Here is an 18,037-nt window from a genome sequence, read left to right on the forward strand (position 1 = left end):
ACAAATGTTGCCAGTCAATTATGTGAGACTCGCCAGTAGAGGGGTTTGGCTCAACCCACACATTGGGAGTAAGGGGTTCATGATTTGATTGGGCAGATGTTTTGTGCTTCCACTACAAAGTGCTTGTTCTCCACAAAGCTGTGATCATTTTGTTTATTTATCCAGCTGCCCGAGTTTGAACTTTCAGGGGCACATACGACATTTTAATTCTGTTAAAGTGTCTTAGATAACTAGATAACTTATGGTGTTTTCTTCTGGCAGTAGCACAGACGGGAGGAGGGCAGTCTACATGAAGTTTTAGGCCTGACTTGACAGTGCAAGTGTCACTTGACCTTTTAACCTACACTAATATTATTCTACAGTTCTTTGCTTCCACACAAATATATATATATATATATATATATATATATATATATATATATCCATTTCTATGCTATCTACTGTCAGTGATTCACATTACCATATAACATCCTTTAAAACAAGACCCATTTCCATTGCCAGTGCTTGTTTGCTATTGCACTGCTATGTTCTGGATGACCTCTGTGTGGCATTCGTTTTCTGACAAATGCTTTTTGTGGGAATGGAGATTGCGTCTGTGTACTCTGCGTTAGCCGAAGTTGTTAATTTGACATTATAACATTCTTTTCTGAGTAGTCTTCCATCTAGGTTAAATCTTGTGATAAATTCAGCTTCTTTTAAGTTCTCCATAGATGTTGCCCACCTTTCAAGTGTTAACTCTGGACCGCTTATTTGTAGGGGTTGGAGGATCTGCTGTACGTGACTGATGTACGTCTGAAGTGGTGCTCTCTGCATTACTTTTTTTCCTCTAACATGACTTGGTCATGTGGCTTTCTCCCTCTATGCAGCCAGGGCCCGGAGCGATATCCCAGGTCCCTCACAACTGTCCCATCCCTGCTTTGATTTAGGGAAGATCTGACAACTCAGCTCTTAAGGATTCTGCATCACAATGTATTAATGTTACACTTCCACTCTCCAAAACCAGCTACCCCTCCTATCACTTGTTTACTATAACTTTGTATTTGACCCTATGCACTCTTCTGCTGCCTTTCGGCTGTGTTTCCCCTACATAAGTAGTGCATAGGCACAGAATACAAAAATGTCTTTGTTTACTTTGAAATTGTTTGTTGGTTCGACAATTTATTCTTTTTTTCTTCTCCACTCGTTTTTGTAGATTTCTATATATCTCATTGAAGTCTTTTAGGCCTTTTTTTGTGAACCCGAGTCATTGGTTCTGTAATGTTTATTTTCTCATGCTGCTGTCATCTATATAAATGAGCTATCACATATTTGTTTTGACAGTTGACTTAGGATCCTTATCCATCAAACCTACATCTTTTTCGTATCTCTGCTGTTTACCTTATTCCAAGGGGTTTAGCTAAAGATTTCTTCTCAAACTATAGAGTCTGATGTGAAATACAAACAGCCCTTCAGTGTTCTACATGTCCTAGTAGTATGATAGATGCCAATGGGAAAGTCTTCAGAGGCTCTTTTCAATACAGCATATTTTACTTTTTTTCATTTTTTTAAACGAATAATTTTATGACCCTTGACTTTGCAGAAATAACTTTGGGTGGCATCTCCTGTTCTATCTTGGTGTGTGTCTTCTACTCTCTCTTGGGGATGTTGTGAAGCTGTTGTGTGAGATATTAAGTGCTTTATTTCATTTCCTTAGTTGATTATGGGGAGGGTTTGGCCTTGTGTATGTGAATATTGTGTATGGCACTTATTGTTTATCCTTTGTTATGATTTCTGTTTATTAATGATTATTGAACGCTTGTGTACTTATGGGAGTTAGTTCACCTGGCCTTTGAACTTGTATAATTTTCCATAATGAACTATTTATATCTGGCTCCTACAGCCCTCCTTTTGCACCACATTTTGAGTTCCTTTTGACTTGGATAACTGTGGTAATTGTAGAGCAAACACTTCCCAATGAGTGCTTGCCTCTCGGGATACCTGCATTTATAAGATCAAGACCAATCTGGGCTTGCCTGGCTGTTTTGGTGATTCTAGGTAACCTCTGGCTTACTGCACACCCCTATAATGCTTTTTGAAAGTATCACACTTGGAGAATAAAGAAACGTTTTAAAATAGTTCAGAACATTTGAAGCAAGGTAATTTTGGTAAGGAATGGCTAGAAACTGATTATGTAAAAATATGTGAACTAGCAATCTAGTGCGAAAAGATGGTGTGGCTTTTACTAGTCCTGCCAATTGCAAGAATAAATTGTTGTATCAAATAGAAAGTATTGACCTCCTTATCCATTTTGACCATGCAGCTTTTTACAAAGTTATGCCTGCTTGAAAGTACCACGATGCAGTTATTTCATTCCTACTAGCACATTTCCAGACTTTATTTCCATTGGAGATAATTTCATGTAACAAAGCCTAATTGATAGAACCGTGTAATAAACAAACATTGGCAAAGCCAATAGGTCTCACTTCTTTGAACATATTGGCTTTACTGGTGCTGTTTTCAGATGCTGTGAAGCTACCAATGCTGTACAGCATTGTCAAATAAGAAGTATGTTATGAAGGACCACTGTTGATGCAGCCACCCTTTTTATGTTTGCCAATCAAAGATGGAAGACTACTCCACTTGAGTCTGTGATTTTTTTTTTTTTTTAGTGTGATAGAGGAAAATATAGATGATTGCAGTGGTTTTGGCAAACGTCGGAGAGGAGCAGGTGGAGGGAGGAGGGTAAAAGCAGTACATAAGGGTGAGAGCAGCAGAGGGTGAGGGAGGAGAACACAATGGCGAGAACAACATGGAGTGTTCGGGAGTTGAGTGAGAAGAGGGAGGAGAAAAAGAGGGGTCAGAACTGCACCAACACATAGCACAGGGGAGCAGCACATGAGAGCTGCAAAACAAGTGCACTCTCATAGCCCAAACAAAAAAGTGGTTCCCTAAAAGTAAGCAGTGGAAGAAAATAATATAAAGCATGGTACAGAGGCTATGCTCCAGGGAAGGGAAAAACACATGCAGAGGACGGCAAGCCATTGACCAAGAAGCAAGCAAACAAGTGATAATAAAGTTATCCTTTGGAATGCAACGGGTGGGCTGAAAGCTCACTGTAAGTTCTTATTATCCCCAAAAGAGGTCTTTTGCAACCAGACAGCTTGTGCTGTCTGGTAAATGAGAACTATGAAAGGACCCTATGTAGAGGAGCTAATTTCTTTAGGGTTGGAAACTCCTCTAATACAAGCTCCCACCTTGTTGTGACAGCTGCTGATCCAGTCATTCCTCTTAGTTAATGCGGGTCGTAGTATTGATGACGGTTTTGTGCACCCATACTGCTTTCTTGGCTGGCCTTGCAGAATAATCCAGATAAGCCCAAACTATACCAGCCATTAGTTTATTGAAATCTATCACGTCATTCTGAGTCAAATTGTGAGTATCTCAAGCAGGTCAAACATTCACCAAGCAGGATAGCTCATTTGGGCAAAGTAGAGATTAAAAACCATTGTTGGGTTATTCGTGTAACATTGAATTTGCTGCATCTTGTTTCAAGATTTCTCACAAATATATCCTGCACAAAATGTTATTGCACCTGAACTGCTCAACATTACAGTCAAATGTAACAGCGACCCATACTTACCCTGGGACACATAGACATGGCCCTTAGTTCACACCTGTGGAACCCCCCACAGTTTGCGCACATGTTAATATTTCATATACTTCTGAACCTGGGTCACACAGCAGGGCGTCATGAACCCCACACTTCAGCAGCCTGAGTGGGGGTGGAGCCACTGGGCAGTGTGTATTACTTAAAATCTTTGAAACGCTGTTTATGTTTCCATTGAGTTTGATGATAGACACTGGTCTTGAAATATAAATACCACTTCAAGAAAGTAACATAATGTGGATTTATGGTAGCAGAACAAAAGAAACAAGAGAGCATAGAAGGAAAGAAGGAAGAGAGAAAGGTAAGGAGAGATGAATAGATGAGGAAATTGGATGGTGCAAAAGATGAATAGATGGAAAGGAGGATGTCGCAAAAGATAGGTGTGGGAGTAAATGGACAGAAAGATGGATAAAGTGGGAGGAGCAAGGATGGATGATGTAAAAAAAGGAAGAAGGGTAAATGGACAGAAAGATGGATGAATAGATAGAGAGAGGAGCATGAGAAGAAAAGGGTGGATGATTTAGAAAAGGAAGGATGGATGGCAATGGAAGAAAAGATGTAGAGAAAGGTAGATGAAATGATGCAAGGATGGAGTCCAGTATGGATGGATGACAAAATTCATTGACATTTGAGGTGTGAAAGGCATCATTCAGCCACATTTCTTTCAGGATTCACCCTGGGAAGTAACTGAACGACTGTCGAGCTCACATTTCGGGATATGATTGAAAGTGGATATTATTCAATTCAGCTGGCTACTGCCACTCTCACACACTGGAACCACAGCATTAATGTGCGACTCACATTTTAATGAGCCTCTATAGTGGGTCTTTCAACTGAAGCCGGCCAATAAGTACTGGTGTGGCTGTTTGTCGATGAAATCATGCTTGGGATTAAGATTGTTCAATAGTCCAAATGTGCTTAACGTTATTGAAATCGCCAGGACAAGGCAAGAACATGGGATTCCACCTGGGTCGAGTGGTCCCCCCATATTTGAAGAGGTTTGTTTGTCAACATTCACCTTGTGAAGCTACGCACCATCCTTCAGGTGTACCGCTAGGTGACAATAAAGTGTCAGCCAATTATTCTCAAAATTAATCGCTGTCCATCTGCTGATTAGGAGCCTTTTTCCTCTATCCTGAGTTTAGAAGCCATGTTTTATGTTTATCAACAGGGAGAACTTAATAATATGTTTTACAAATCAACCTGCTTCTGACTTCTGCTATGAATCAAACAAGTCAGCGCCTCCAATATTTGTTTCGGGCGAAAATTAGAGAAACCATGTCTGTATTCAGTTTCTATAATAAGTTAAGTCAGGTAGCCAAGATGAGGTAACCTCTGGTTCTTAATGGTGTAAAAATAGACATGGTCTGAAGAATCCCGGTCTTTACTTAAAGGAGCACGTGACATATTATTGTACATTTTCACAGCTGCATTAAACACGTCACACTGAAAGTTCTGTTGATTGTAGTACTTCTGGGAGCCTTCATACATCTGGGCCTCGTTAAAGCAAGTCCAAATTGGTTCATGGACAGTATAGTCCAGTTTTCCACTTTGTTTTTGTCAGCACAACATTCGTTTGACAATCACTCCATCTGCCCCCTGGGGAGCTGGTACCCCAACGAACGAATCCTAATTTTAGCTAAGCCTGTAAAGTTTTACACTGCCCTTGATTTACAGGCCTTGCCATTCATTTGGTACATCTTTAATACCACTCACCATAGCAGCACTTCCAGGCACGTGACCTCACAAACACAGTGATGTCACAAAGTAAATGCATCGAGTATAAGCAGTGGTAACTCGGGCAACATTTTCATTCTTGTGTCTTGGGCCAAAGCTTAGCCCTGGTCCTGTCTGGTGCTCTACATTATGGTACGTTTCACCGTTACTTTTCATTGTAAAAAAATGTTTGCTTTATGTACATATTTCGTCTTTAACCCTTCTGGCGTTGTTTAATTTTTTGTCAGTTTTATTTCCTGAGTCATTGCATTTTCTTTTTTTACTTTTACTACGTATTTTTTTTTTAAGTATACCTCGTTCGTTCTACTTTAAACTGATTAAAAATATAAATATATTTTTAAAAAAAGTTTCTCCCTAATCTCCAGGCCTATTTATATTTCCCAGCGATACTGCGCTCTTCCAATTTGTTTCTCCACCAAAGAGCGATGGTACTGTCTGTCTTGCTGTGCACCCCTTCACTTCGTCCTTTTCTTTATTTACCTTGTTTACTTAACCCACTTTAGGATGTGCTAATGCTTGAGTTACCAACCTCTAATTACATGTAATTGGTTCAGATTTAGTCTGTTTAATATTTTCGGTTTTTTAAACATAACGAGTCCGTATTACTAACTGCCAGTCCACTTTATCCTCTGAGCATGAACTAAACATTTTTGTCTTTTTTGATAAAGCCAAACTCTCAGACGCTGTACCTATTGAGTGAGTACCTTGGGCAAATCGCTGATTCAGTTTTTTTACTGAATCAAATTCAGCTGGTGGAGCACATGGCTCCGGGAAAAAAAAAAATTCTTCAAGTCATTCAAGTGCTTCCCTCCTACACTGCCCAAGGCCCTACCCGTAACTCCCTACCCCACCCAAGGCCCTTCCTGTAACCTCCTACCCCGCCCTAGGACATTTCTGTAACCTCCTACCCCACCCAAGGGCCTTCCCGTAACTTCCTCCCCACTTAAGGCCCTCCCTGTAACCTCCTACCCCATTTAAGGCCCTCCCCGTAAGCACCTACCCAACGCAAGATCCACTCTGCAAGGTTCAGCCTTGTACTTCAGTGAGCAGGTCGACGTGAGGCGGTGTGGCAGGGGGTCCACTAAGATGTAATTTTGGTGACAAGGGTTTTTTACCTTTAGAGTTCTGATCCTTCGTTTTAGGGCATGGCCGCTCCATTTCTGGACACCATGGTGTGGTCCATTGGTATCACTGTTAATGCTTGCATACAAAAGCCCCTTTGCAATATGGTCTGCAGTGAGTCCTTCTGGTTGCAGGGGTTTACACCCCACTTGCTCTTCTGGTCTCGATTCTGCGATTGTTTCTTAACTGAAAGAAGACACAATTTAAGGGGCTTCAGACACCTCAGTGATGCGTCCTAGAGGATACTTGGTCTTCCTTTTTTTACCCCACTTTCCCAGCACTCCCTTGTTGTACATTACCACCTGTCCTCTGAGTGCTTCCTTTCCCTTATGTAGCTGAATATATAGAACACTGGCTGTGCAAGTCTGTCTCTAAAGTTCACACGTTCAAGCAATTGGATTGGTCCATCTCTTTTTTGGAACCTAAAAGTCTACCCTCTTGAGCTAGATCACATGGTGATCACTTTCATTGAGTAATTAGCAGATCAATCCTCATGATTGGTTAAAGGCCTGAAGTCCTTTCAGATCTGTTTTTTTTGGTGTCAAGGATACCCTTTGTCAGTGGTAGTAAACCTTGTCTGGAGGTTACATTTGGATGACTTCAACATGAAGTCTATTTATTTCACAATGCCAGCACTATTTGCACAGAATGATTTATTCTAGAATAAATCGACCCAAAGCTCATTGTGTAAGCAGATAGTGGCGTAGATGTTAACTAAATATATATGTCTATGAAAAGCATGTCACAGGTTGAAAGGTTGCTCAGTGGGACTAGACCATCCTATTACACTGCCTTGCTGTTCTCAATTTATTTTAGGCTACAGCAGCTACTTCTTAGTGCATCTCTCATCAATGGATATTCCTTAGTGCACAGTCAGTCTTTAGACTTGACCCTTTCTCACTCATTCTTAGTGCAGCGTGTTCAAATTTGAAGCATTGCTCATTCATCTTTAATGTGTTCAGATTTCCACAGATGTGCATCATCACTTACAAGCTTTGGTCTCATGACCTCGTTTGTAGGGTTGTTTATTAATCCTTAGTTTATGTTCAGGTTTGTCCCATCCCTCACGTTACCCTAGTGCACAGTTAAATGTGCACTTCAAAAACTGATCACGACTCTGCAATAAAGAGCGCATGCTGATATTCGCCCCAGAAGCCAGCAGAGTGCTCATTCGTGTGCTGTACTTGGAGGTGAGTGCCCTGGAAGTGCACAACCGTTGGAGGCACAGTGGTTGAGTGATCACTATGCTGTCTTTGTAGCAGATATCTGCTTGTTTGTCATTGTGGCATTGTCCCACCCTCAAATGCAAAAACCACAGTTGATGGACAGAATGCAGAACAATGTCATACATTCACCCCAGTACAGAGATCTGGGCCTAAATCCATCGTTTTTTTGCACTACACACCACCGCAGTTCAGACATAGCCCATATGCAAAGCAGTCTGACCCTGTGCCTCATGGGAACAGTCCAGCCCGAACTGCCAAACCATGCCTTCCCTGGACCGGAAACAAGCTTCCGAGGACTGGTTTCTGGCACCTGGGTGCCGGAGAGGTGCTGTGGGAATGCGGGCCCCCAGTATCAGGGGGGTCTCCAGTATAGTCCTGTGGGTACGACCTCCACCAGGGCCCGCAACATCCAGGTCGTTTTACAGAGTGTACAGTAGGCGGAGGAGCCCCAATTTGTGTGTTCTGGTGATGAGGTGACACTGCTCGATCCACAGGTGCCTCAGGATTCGTAGTTGTGGTGCATCAGGGTGAATTTGGCAAGCACAACACTCACCTGAAGAAGGTGCGGTTCACCCCTCCATCATGCTTGTCGGGGCCAATGCTTAGTCTCCACTTTTCCTGCATGTTGCTTTGGCTTGCCCCCTCTGCCCAACGCCCTCTGTTCGGAGTCCAAACACATTGTCCGCTAGGGCAGCTGCCCCGATAATTAGTTTTAGGGTGTGCTACTGCAGAGCGGCCTCAATTTTGGGCCTTTGCAGGGTCGAGGCCAAGCTTCACGTTCGTCACTGCTCCCCACCAGTCCCAGAAGGGACCGCATTGGCCCTTAGTGTGCTGTTCACTCCTTTGGTGGGGGGATTGATGACCCCCAGTGCCACAGACCACTAGTACTAAGGTAGATATTGGCCGTGCGGGGGCTTGGAGCAGTGCGACTTCACACCATGTTGTCTTGACTACGTCCCACTGGATAGCAATCCTTAAAGTAATTTACACACCACCCTTCTTGTGCGTATTGTGTTCTAAAATTGTGTGAGAGGTCTGCTATAGCAATGTATACGTCATCTTCGCTGTTGGAAATCTTTATTTAAAAACAGTGCCTCTGCTTGTAAGAATACATAGTTGGTGACTTCATTAGGGAACGAGATAACTTTCTCAGATGTTTATCATAAAATTGCCCCACCTTGAATTTAAATGCTTGTGTTATCCTGTTCTTGCAGAGTTAAACATCTGCAGTGTTTCAAAGTTCTTGTTTTTTGTATTCACAGATGACAGGCCCATTGCACCAATACCCAAGACTTCCCAGTTTCGCGAGAAGCGCAGCTTTGAAGACTCAATCGCCTCCGGGGATGCTGTCCTCAGTTCTACAGTTCTTAATCACAAGGTCCAATCCAGAACCAATGGGAAAGCAGGATCAAAGCATGCAGCGGAAGTCGATGGTGCCCTTGGTAAAAAGAGGGGGGCTGATGAAATGTTGCCGGACTCTGAGGAGGACATTAACCTGGACCTCTCGGAGAGTTTGATAGATCTTCAACCTTCCTTTAGTAAGTCTAATTTCAGAGGAATGTCTGCAACGTTTTTCCAAAGAGAATTTTTTATACAACAGGCGCTCTTTCACACCCTCTTACACCTTCTCTCTCTGCCCCAAACTTACCTTTGGAAATAGAGAACCCGCCTTTCATTCTCTCATGCTTCGTATCTCCATCTATCCTCATGAGGAATGTGAACAATTCCTATCTGTATTTTGTAAGTGGACGGTTTGAGCGAAGCTCATCTTTTTTTCTTCTGCCTTTGATTAAAAATATGAGTACCAAGATTTTTCAATTATAAAAGCTTTTTGTACGTGTTTGAAAGGACTTAAATACTCCAGAAATGTATGCGTCCACATTCAGACTATATGCATTTTTTCAGATTACACAGTTTTGAAGATGTCCCAAAAAGCCAAAGGAAAGAAGCGATTGTCTAATATCTATCACAAGCATTAGAACATAGGAATATTGAGAGCTCATTTGAAGGCGACCATATGGTGTCTTAAGGCCAGTAATAGCTGCAAAAGGCCTACTGCTTCAACATTCAATTGTTTCTTTCTGTTTCTTTCATTTCAATATAGAACATTCTACCCTCAGTGGATGGAATATTCTAATAGCTTTATAGCCCTTCTATTTCTGGCTAGAGTGCTTGTTAAAGGCCATCTCCCTCTTTATAGGCCAGACACTGCCTTTGGCAGTGAGCTATGAAGCTATAATCAATATATTTTAGAAATAAAGATATTTTTCAAAGCTTTCAAAATGGTAAAGTAAACAACCAGGAAAGATCATTGGGCTGCTGCAACATGACCCATTTTCTAAGATATTTTCTCTGGTGTCATTGGTGCACTTGCCAAGAGATATATTTTTCTTGAAGTTTATACCAGTAATGAAATTCATTCAAGCCCCATCGTCTTTGAGTTAGGCTATTTTGAAGAGTGCCGCCCTTCTAGTCCCTATTTATCACACAGGCACCTCACTGCTGACATCAGCAGTCGGAATTATTCCAGTCATGTGCCTGATACAGTTTATGGCTGTTGTGTCCTTTTTGCCTAATTGAACAAATTCACCAATTTTAACACAAAATCTTCATATGGCTGTCCTTTAAAGCTTGGAAACTGCTGCTTGCTTCAATGATGAGACTACTGGCCCAGGAGTGAGTTCCATCTTGGTCACTGTTTCCTTAATTTATTTACTTCTAGAATGATTGTCTGTGCTCCTTGAGATGAATCTGTTGCATGTCCAGCTTTAGTGAGTGAAGTGAGATTTGTAGGGTTTGAGGATGTTCATGGCCCAGGATATGGTTGGAAAGGGAGACCTACTATTAAATCTCCAACATCATCCCTCGGGCCATTACCTCAACACCGGGGCCTCAAAAACACCATTATGTTGTCTGCAATTATATTGTGCACCATTACGGCATAAAATAAATGTATACAATTAGTGTTCTTACCATTTATATACTTTAATTAAAAGTAATATACTAAAACATTTATCACTTGATGGGTTTATGGTTGAGGTTAGTATTCGGGTCAGAGGACTATATTATGTAATAAACAAGCAATGTATCGAACAAACACCTATTTGGAAATACTTTAATTGGGTCCGGGACAATCTACCATTGATGGAGTATTTTTTAGGGCGTGGGTTAGCGTTAACATTTGAGTTACGGTAAAGGTTCTTAGATTTTACTAATTTAATTTATTGTAATGTCACACAAGTAAATACTATTGAGGGGTTAGCTTTAGAGATAAAATTAGTGTTAGACGAGGGGGCGTGGCTAGCAGCCGATGATGGCGGCAGCAACCTAGAGAGGCTCCCGTAGCGCGGCGGCTTCCCGCATCAATCCGCATGCCTATCCGCTCAATAATCAACCCAGAAGGGGTGTCCTGGGTTCGGTGACCGAATGACGGCTGCAGGAGAAATTTGGGAGCGTTTACGCCCCGGGAAGAGGAAGAAGGAACTACTTCGACTTATACAGAAGTGCGGCCTGGTGGCACGAGTGCAGCCGCGGTGGTTGAGTCGAGTTCTATCCGGGCGGAAGTAGACCTTCATCGGCGCGGCCGACAGGAAGTGCCCGCTGCGACCATAGATCGACACCAGAGGACCTCCGGACTGGCGGGTCACTCTTGAACACTCAACTTCTAGCTCTACCTCTCCGGCGACAAGGCGGAGCAGTGGATTACGGCGGCGAACTGCCACAACTGAAGTTCGAAAATCACTGCGTAGTCGCCGCCATCTTGCACCTCGTCTGCCAGTGCTGATGCAGACTCACTGCCGAAGGGTCTAAAACGCCAGTAGTGGTTTACAAACTGTGCCTGGCGTGACTATCCGTCAAGACGCCTTGGCGCCACTGGACGAAGGCGGCCTGCTTACCCTTCTACCGAAAGTGCCCTGACGTCGAGCCAAGATGACGGGGAAGGGACTCCGACAAACCGCCGCTCAGGCGAAGCTCGACAAATTCGCCTACGACAAACAGGCACTTTCCCAGTCGGAGCAGCGCAAATCTCTGGGCAAAGGTGCAGACAGTGACGGGGCTAAAAAGGCTACCCTGGATGATGTCCTACACGCCCTGGAGCAGGTTCAGGCAACGGTGGGCGCGACTGCTACCGAGGTGACCCTGATACGAGCTGACCTCCAAAAGATGAGCGAAAGAGTAAAACAGGTGGAGGTGGTAGCCAAATCGCTGGTGGAAGATGTTTCGGATCTACAGGTAGCGATGGAAAAGTTGCAGGCTGATAATAAACTCCTGAAAGACAAGCTGGACGATCATGAGGGGCGCTCCAGGCGGAACAACGTCCGCATTTTGGGGGTCCCAGAATCTGAAACTAAAGGGGCCATGGACTTGTACGTGGAGGATTTGATCAAGAATCAGCTAGCCCCTAAGGGGCTCTCCAACTTTTTTACTGTAGAACGAGCCCATAGGGTACCCGGTGGAACACCTAAGCCGGGGGCTCTCCCCCGTCCTATCCTGGCGAGACTTTTCAACTTCAGGGATCGAGACACGATCCTCCAAGCGGCCAGGGTGGCACCACCTATCCAGATCCAAAACTCGCGCGCTTCCTTTTTTCCGGATTACACAGCGGAGGTCACGAGAAGGAGGAGAACATTTCTGGAGGTGAAGAAAACACTCCGCGAACAGGAATTGCCGTACTCCATGCTGTACCCGGCTCGGCTACGAGTAGTGGCCGACAAGAAGGTCTGTTTTTTTGACTCTCCTGAGACGGCAAGGGACTGGCTGGAGGGATGGCGCACAGTGGACCGCACGTCTGGCCGACAACGCAACAGGCCCCAGAACGACAGCCGGCCCGGCTCACAGACATCGGCTAGAAGGAGTGCGAGTGCATCGCCAACGCAAGACCTATCCGGGGCTGCCGGGGGCAACTGAGATTCACAGGCCGCGAAATGGTTAGACTCTGACTTCCTCACACAATGGTTGCTCAACCACGTCGTTACTGGACACCGGTCTGGACGTCCCGAGGGCAGCAAGGGGGCCGTCTGCTCTGGGGGACACTCTCCCCCGACGCGCAAGTACTCTGTCTGTGGGATGGATTAAGCGCTCTGCTAAGTTGGGGTGGCGGGCAGTTGAAGGTCCGTTAAGCAGGGAGGCAGGGTGGGAAGGGGGTGGGGAGGGGTTGGTTCTTTTTCATGGGAAATTCACTAAGTCGATCAAGAACTGTAAAGTGTGTTACTATTAAAATTGTGTTATTGCAGGTGCGAATGATTCCTTCTGGACGTTTTGTGTGTTGGGTGATTGAAGATGGCGGATGAACGACTCAATGCCATGGGGCGCGGACTAGTGGCTCCGCCCTCCGAATCCTTTCCTGGAATGTGCGGGGCCTAGGAGATAAGGTGAAACGTGGCCTAGTTCTGTCTGAGCTAAAGCGCCATAAACCAGACATAGCACTCTTGCAAGAAACTCATTTGGTGGGAGGGGCTACCAAGGCCTTGGACAGGAGAGGGTATAGGATGATTATACATTCCGAATTTTCATCTGGTTCGCGGGGCACGGGTGTCCTGATTAAAAAATCCTCACACTTCATCACACTGAGCACTAAAGCCGATAATCAGGGGTGTTTTGCGGCGGTGGTGGGGCAGTGGGACGGCCGTCCGTTGACGGTGGTCTCGGTGTATGTTCCGCCGTCCCTACACTCAGTGATGCTACCAGCCCTGGGTGACTTCTTGTTGTCTCTCCCGGACAGTGATGTGATCTTGGGAGGGGACTTTAATGCAGCTGCGGACCCGCAGCTTGACAGGTTTCCGGTAGCTGCTTTGCCGGGGGGACCCTCCCGGTTTCAGCGATTCCTAGAGGCACTGGGACTGATAGATATTTGGCGTCATGTTCACCCTCTGGTCAGACAATACACGTTCCACTCCACAGTCCATAACAGTCTCTCCCGCATTGATTATTTCTTGGCATTGGGGGAGGGGATACAGCGAGTAGACACAGTAGACATACACCCTCAAGGCATTTCAGATCACTCTCCGTTAACCCTCACCATTTCCACCCAGACAAAGTCTCGTCGCCGCATATACCCTATTCAGGCCTCTTACCTTAAAGTCCCGAAAATCAGGAGGGCTCTTCAAAGGGCCACGGAGCAATACTTTGTTGAGAACGAATCGACTGTGGCGTCCGCCGAGGTTCTCTGGGAGGCCTATAAAACAGTGTTGAGGGGACAGGCTATAAGCTCCATATCGGCGCATAGGAAGGAACAGGCAGCTGAGCACTCTGCTCTCGAGCTCCAACTGCGCGCAGCCACAACCACGCACGAAGCTGACCCCACAGAGGACACAGCACACAACCTTGCACTCCAACAGCGACCATACACGGACCATGCACGACTCACAGTACAGGGACATATCACTGAGACGCAGAATCGGGTGTATGATGTAGGTGACAAGGCGGGGAAGATGTTAGCCTGGCTTGATAAGAGAGGGGGTAGCTCCAAGGGGATCCAGCAGGTGAAGGATGGGAATGGTACGATGCTGAGTGACCCCGAACAGGTAGTGGAGGCGCTGGCGACCCACTTCGAAAAGGTGTATACTCCCGAAAGGGAGGTGACCGCGATTACGGCCCAGTGTGCGCTGAGCGACATAGATATCCCAACACTGCAACCGGAGGCTATGGCTGGCCTGGATACGGCACTGACCACCGACGAACTACGGATAGCCATAGGGGCGCTCAAACCCGGAAAAGCACTTGGTCCGAACGGCATTCCGGTCGAATGGTACCTGGCGCGCTCTGAGGACCTTTGTCCCTATCTACTTAAGATGTATGAAGAATGTCGCGAGAGGGGGCAGATCCCACTGGACCAGCGAACAGCCACGATCGTGGCTATACCAAAGCCCGGCAAGCCTCAGGAGGAATGCTCATCCTACCGCCCCATCTCCCTGCTGAATGCAGAAAGTAAAATCTTGGCGAAGCTCTTGGCCAACCGTTTGCTGACTCACCTGCCTGATCTTATCCACCCAGATCAATCGGGGTTCATGCCTCATAGAAACACTGCGCTTAATCTTCGTAGGGTTCATGGGGTGTTGGCGAGGGTAGACCAACTTAGTGATAGTGCAGTTATATTGGCCCTAGACTCGAAGATGGCTATCGATTTGGTGGAGTGGGTCTACCTTTTCGAAGTACTGTCTCACATGGGCTTTGGCCCGAACTTCATATCTTGGATAAAGCTACTCTACGCGGCACCAGTGGCACACGTAGTCGCGAATGGCCACATTTCACGCACGTTTCCGCTTGGAAGGGGCACCCGGCAGGGGTGCCCTCTGTCTCCCCTGCTCTTTGCACTCACCCTGGAACCTCTGGCTATTCGCATCAGACAAACTCCCTTGCTCAAGGGAATTCAATGGAAGGAGGGATGGGAGGACCGCTTGTCCCTCTATGCGGATGACATGCTGGTGTATCTGACGGATCCCGAGCATGGAGTTCCGGCCCTTCTGCACTTATGCGACGAGCATGGCAAGGTTTCTGGTTACACCATAAATTGGAACAAGTCGGAGATGTACGTGTTGGCGGGTCAAACCCCGACACTCGGGCCAGACTGCCCTCTGAGACTGGCTGGTTCCTCCTTTAAATACTTGGGCATCCATGTCACGAGGGACCCATCTGAATACAAGAGACTAAACTTGATACCACCGCTGGAGCGTCTCAAGCAGGACGCCAACTTCTGGGCAGGGTTGCCATTAACAATGCTGGGGAAAGCAGCGTTGTACAAAATGAAATCGCTGCCCCGCTTTCTGTACATCCTAGATAACACACCATTCCCGGTGGCAGCGGGATACTTCAGGAAGGTTGCAGCGGTGGTTTCCGGGCTGTTGTGGGGCAATCGGCCGGCGCGCATAGCCCAAGCTAAACTTTGCAGAGGCTGGTATGGTGGGGGCATTGCACTTCCGAACTTGCACTTGTACTACTGGGCAGCACAACTCAGGCCCATTAATCAGTGGCTACACACCCCACAGTCTGACCCGGCATTCCAAGCAGACAGGGCGCAGTTGGGCACCAATAACATACTTGCCCCACTTTATGATCGGAGAAAGTTGAGACTGCTCATAGGACCCACTAAACTCACTGTGGACACCTGGCACGCGGCGACAGCTGCACTAGGATGGAAGGGTAAACTCACCAAACTCACCCCGCTCTGGGACGCACGCGCTTTGGGCAATTTGAGAACCAGCAAGGGGTTTTCCCACTGGGACTCCATCGGCATCTCCACAGTGGGGGACATGTGGGAGCGGGGGGATGTTATTTCATTCACCCGCCTGAGAGAAATATATGACCTTGGGCCGCACGAATCATATCAGTACGTGCAGATTCGCCATGCACTGCTCTCGGCCATCCCCTCCGGATCGACTCTCCCTGAGTCCTCCCCGCTGGAGGATCGCCTTCTGACCGACTTCATGGTGGAGAGAGCACCTTCCTTGATGTACCGTAAGCTCCTAAACAATTCGCCAGATCCTCTGGCTCCCCTCAAGGAAAGGTGGGAACAGGAGGTGGGCGCCCTAGATGAGTACGAATGGAATGAGGCTCTGGCTTCCCCAAAAGAGGCGGGCATATCGGCTAGGATGAGGCTAGTCCAGCTAAAAGTCCTTCACAGGGTATACTACACGAGGACACTGCTACACCGCATCCACAGAACTCCACACCCATTTTGCTTGCGTGGCTGCGGGGATGAGGGCACCTTCTTTCACACGTTTTGGGAATGCCCACGCATACAAAATTATTGGCGACAAATACTGCGTACCGTATCCCAGGTGCTAGAGGTCTCGGTTCTTCCGTGTCTCCTCAACATATGGGAACCGACAGATCTGTCCCGGCATGGTCGACTCTGGGTAACACTGGGAATGATGGTAGCGAAGCGGGACAATGCGCAGCGTTGGGGGGCGGCAGACCTTCCAACAACGTCACAGTGGTGCATGAATATGGACAGAACAATGGTAACTGAAAGGGCGGTGTACCTGAGTCGGGCTTGTCCAGGCAAGTGGAATAAGGTGTGGCCCCCATGGAATGTGTACCGAGGCGACATTTGCGATCCACTGCCAGAAGATGATTCGCTAGACTCAGATGATGAGGGAGGGTTGGAGTGAGGGGGAGCGGTTGAGGTAGAGGGACCTTCGGGGGGGGTAGTGGGGGGGTGGTCGTTTTTACACATTCCACATTGGTTCCTAGATAATACATGGCACCTTATCCTGTCCTGGGGATCTTCCTATAGCCATCCTGCAATGTTATTTATCAATGATCGCACTGTGATTTCCTGCTGTTCTTTTGTTTCCTTTGTTATTTCTCTTCAAAAAATGGAAAACGAAAACCTCATTTACTTTGTATGAAACGTGTGCTAGTGGCCTTCATTTATTTCTGTGGCGAGCCTTTCATTACAGTGGCTTTTTTACCACATGGACTTTAATTCCACAAGGCTGTCATTGCTATCTCTTTCCATTTAGCGGCCGGCCCCTCGGGGTTGTAGGCGACGTGCTGTGTAACTGTAAGAAGGTACAATAAAGGTTTTCAAAAAAAATAAAAAATTAGTGTTTAGACCTAGGCACTTGGGTTAAGGCAGCATAATACATAGATATATTTTTATTTCATTTAATGCACATAAATAATAAACATCGATTTGGGTCAGCATTTGGCTAAGCGTAAGAATTTGCTGATTTGTTTTAATTTAAATAAATTAAAATATGAGTAAATGTTCTTATAGGTAAAATACAGTGTTTGAAAAACATTTGTTAGAAATGGGGGTCTCTAGTTGGCAAGGGTTTGCACCTTTTGTCCAAGTAGGGACCCTTCCTTCTAGTCAGGATAAGGGAATTACACTTCTAAAGTAACCCCTGCGCACCCCCTTGGTAGCTTGGCACGAGCAGTCAGGCTTATCTTAGAGGCAGTGTGTAAAGCATTTACACATAACCAACATTAACACAGTGTAAATGTGCTGGACTTGTAAAGCGCACAGCTGCCCGTAAGCGTCCCGGCGCTTGCTTAGGGAACCCGTCCTGGTATTCCCCTGTGAGAAACCACGGCAGGGTGTCCACAAGGTGAAAGCCAGGCATCCCGCCGCGAGGGGCCGTAGTGGAGATTAAGCAAGCTATTGCCCAGAGTCGCAGAGTGTGACCCCTTGAGTTGAGTAGGCACCAGAGCGAGAATTGTCGAGTCCGTGGAATTTTGAGCCCGAGACCCGCCGAGGCGGGGAATCGAACCCTGGTCCACGGTCGATCTCAGCTTCCGGGTCTGCCACCTCTAACCACTGAGCCACGCTTCTCCACTGTAAGCACCACAAAAGGACACC

At 46.2% G+C, this 18,037-nt stretch overlaps 1 protein-coding gene across 1 annotated transcript in view; it reads left to right on the plus strand.

Annotated features, from left to right (window-relative positions):
* The window catches only part of CHTF18 (chromosome transmission fidelity factor 18), a 314,022-nt gene that overhangs the window by 4,367 nt on the left and 291,618 nt on the right, over positions 1 to 18,037 (plus strand). Inside the window, exon 2 of the mRNA XM_086940533.1 lies at positions 8,994 to 9,269. Coding sequence (XP_086796659.1) covers positions 8,994 to 9,269 — 276 coding nt within the window. The remainder of the gene's footprint in view (positions 1 to 8,993; positions 9,270 to 18,037) is intronic.

Source organism: Lissotriton vulgaris, chromosome 10, assembly GCF_964263255.1.
Source record: "Lissotriton vulgaris chromosome 10, aLisVul1.2, whole genome shotgun sequence".
NCBI classification, from domain to species: Eukaryota; Metazoa; Chordata; class Amphibia; order Caudata; family Salamandridae; genus Lissotriton; species Lissotriton vulgaris.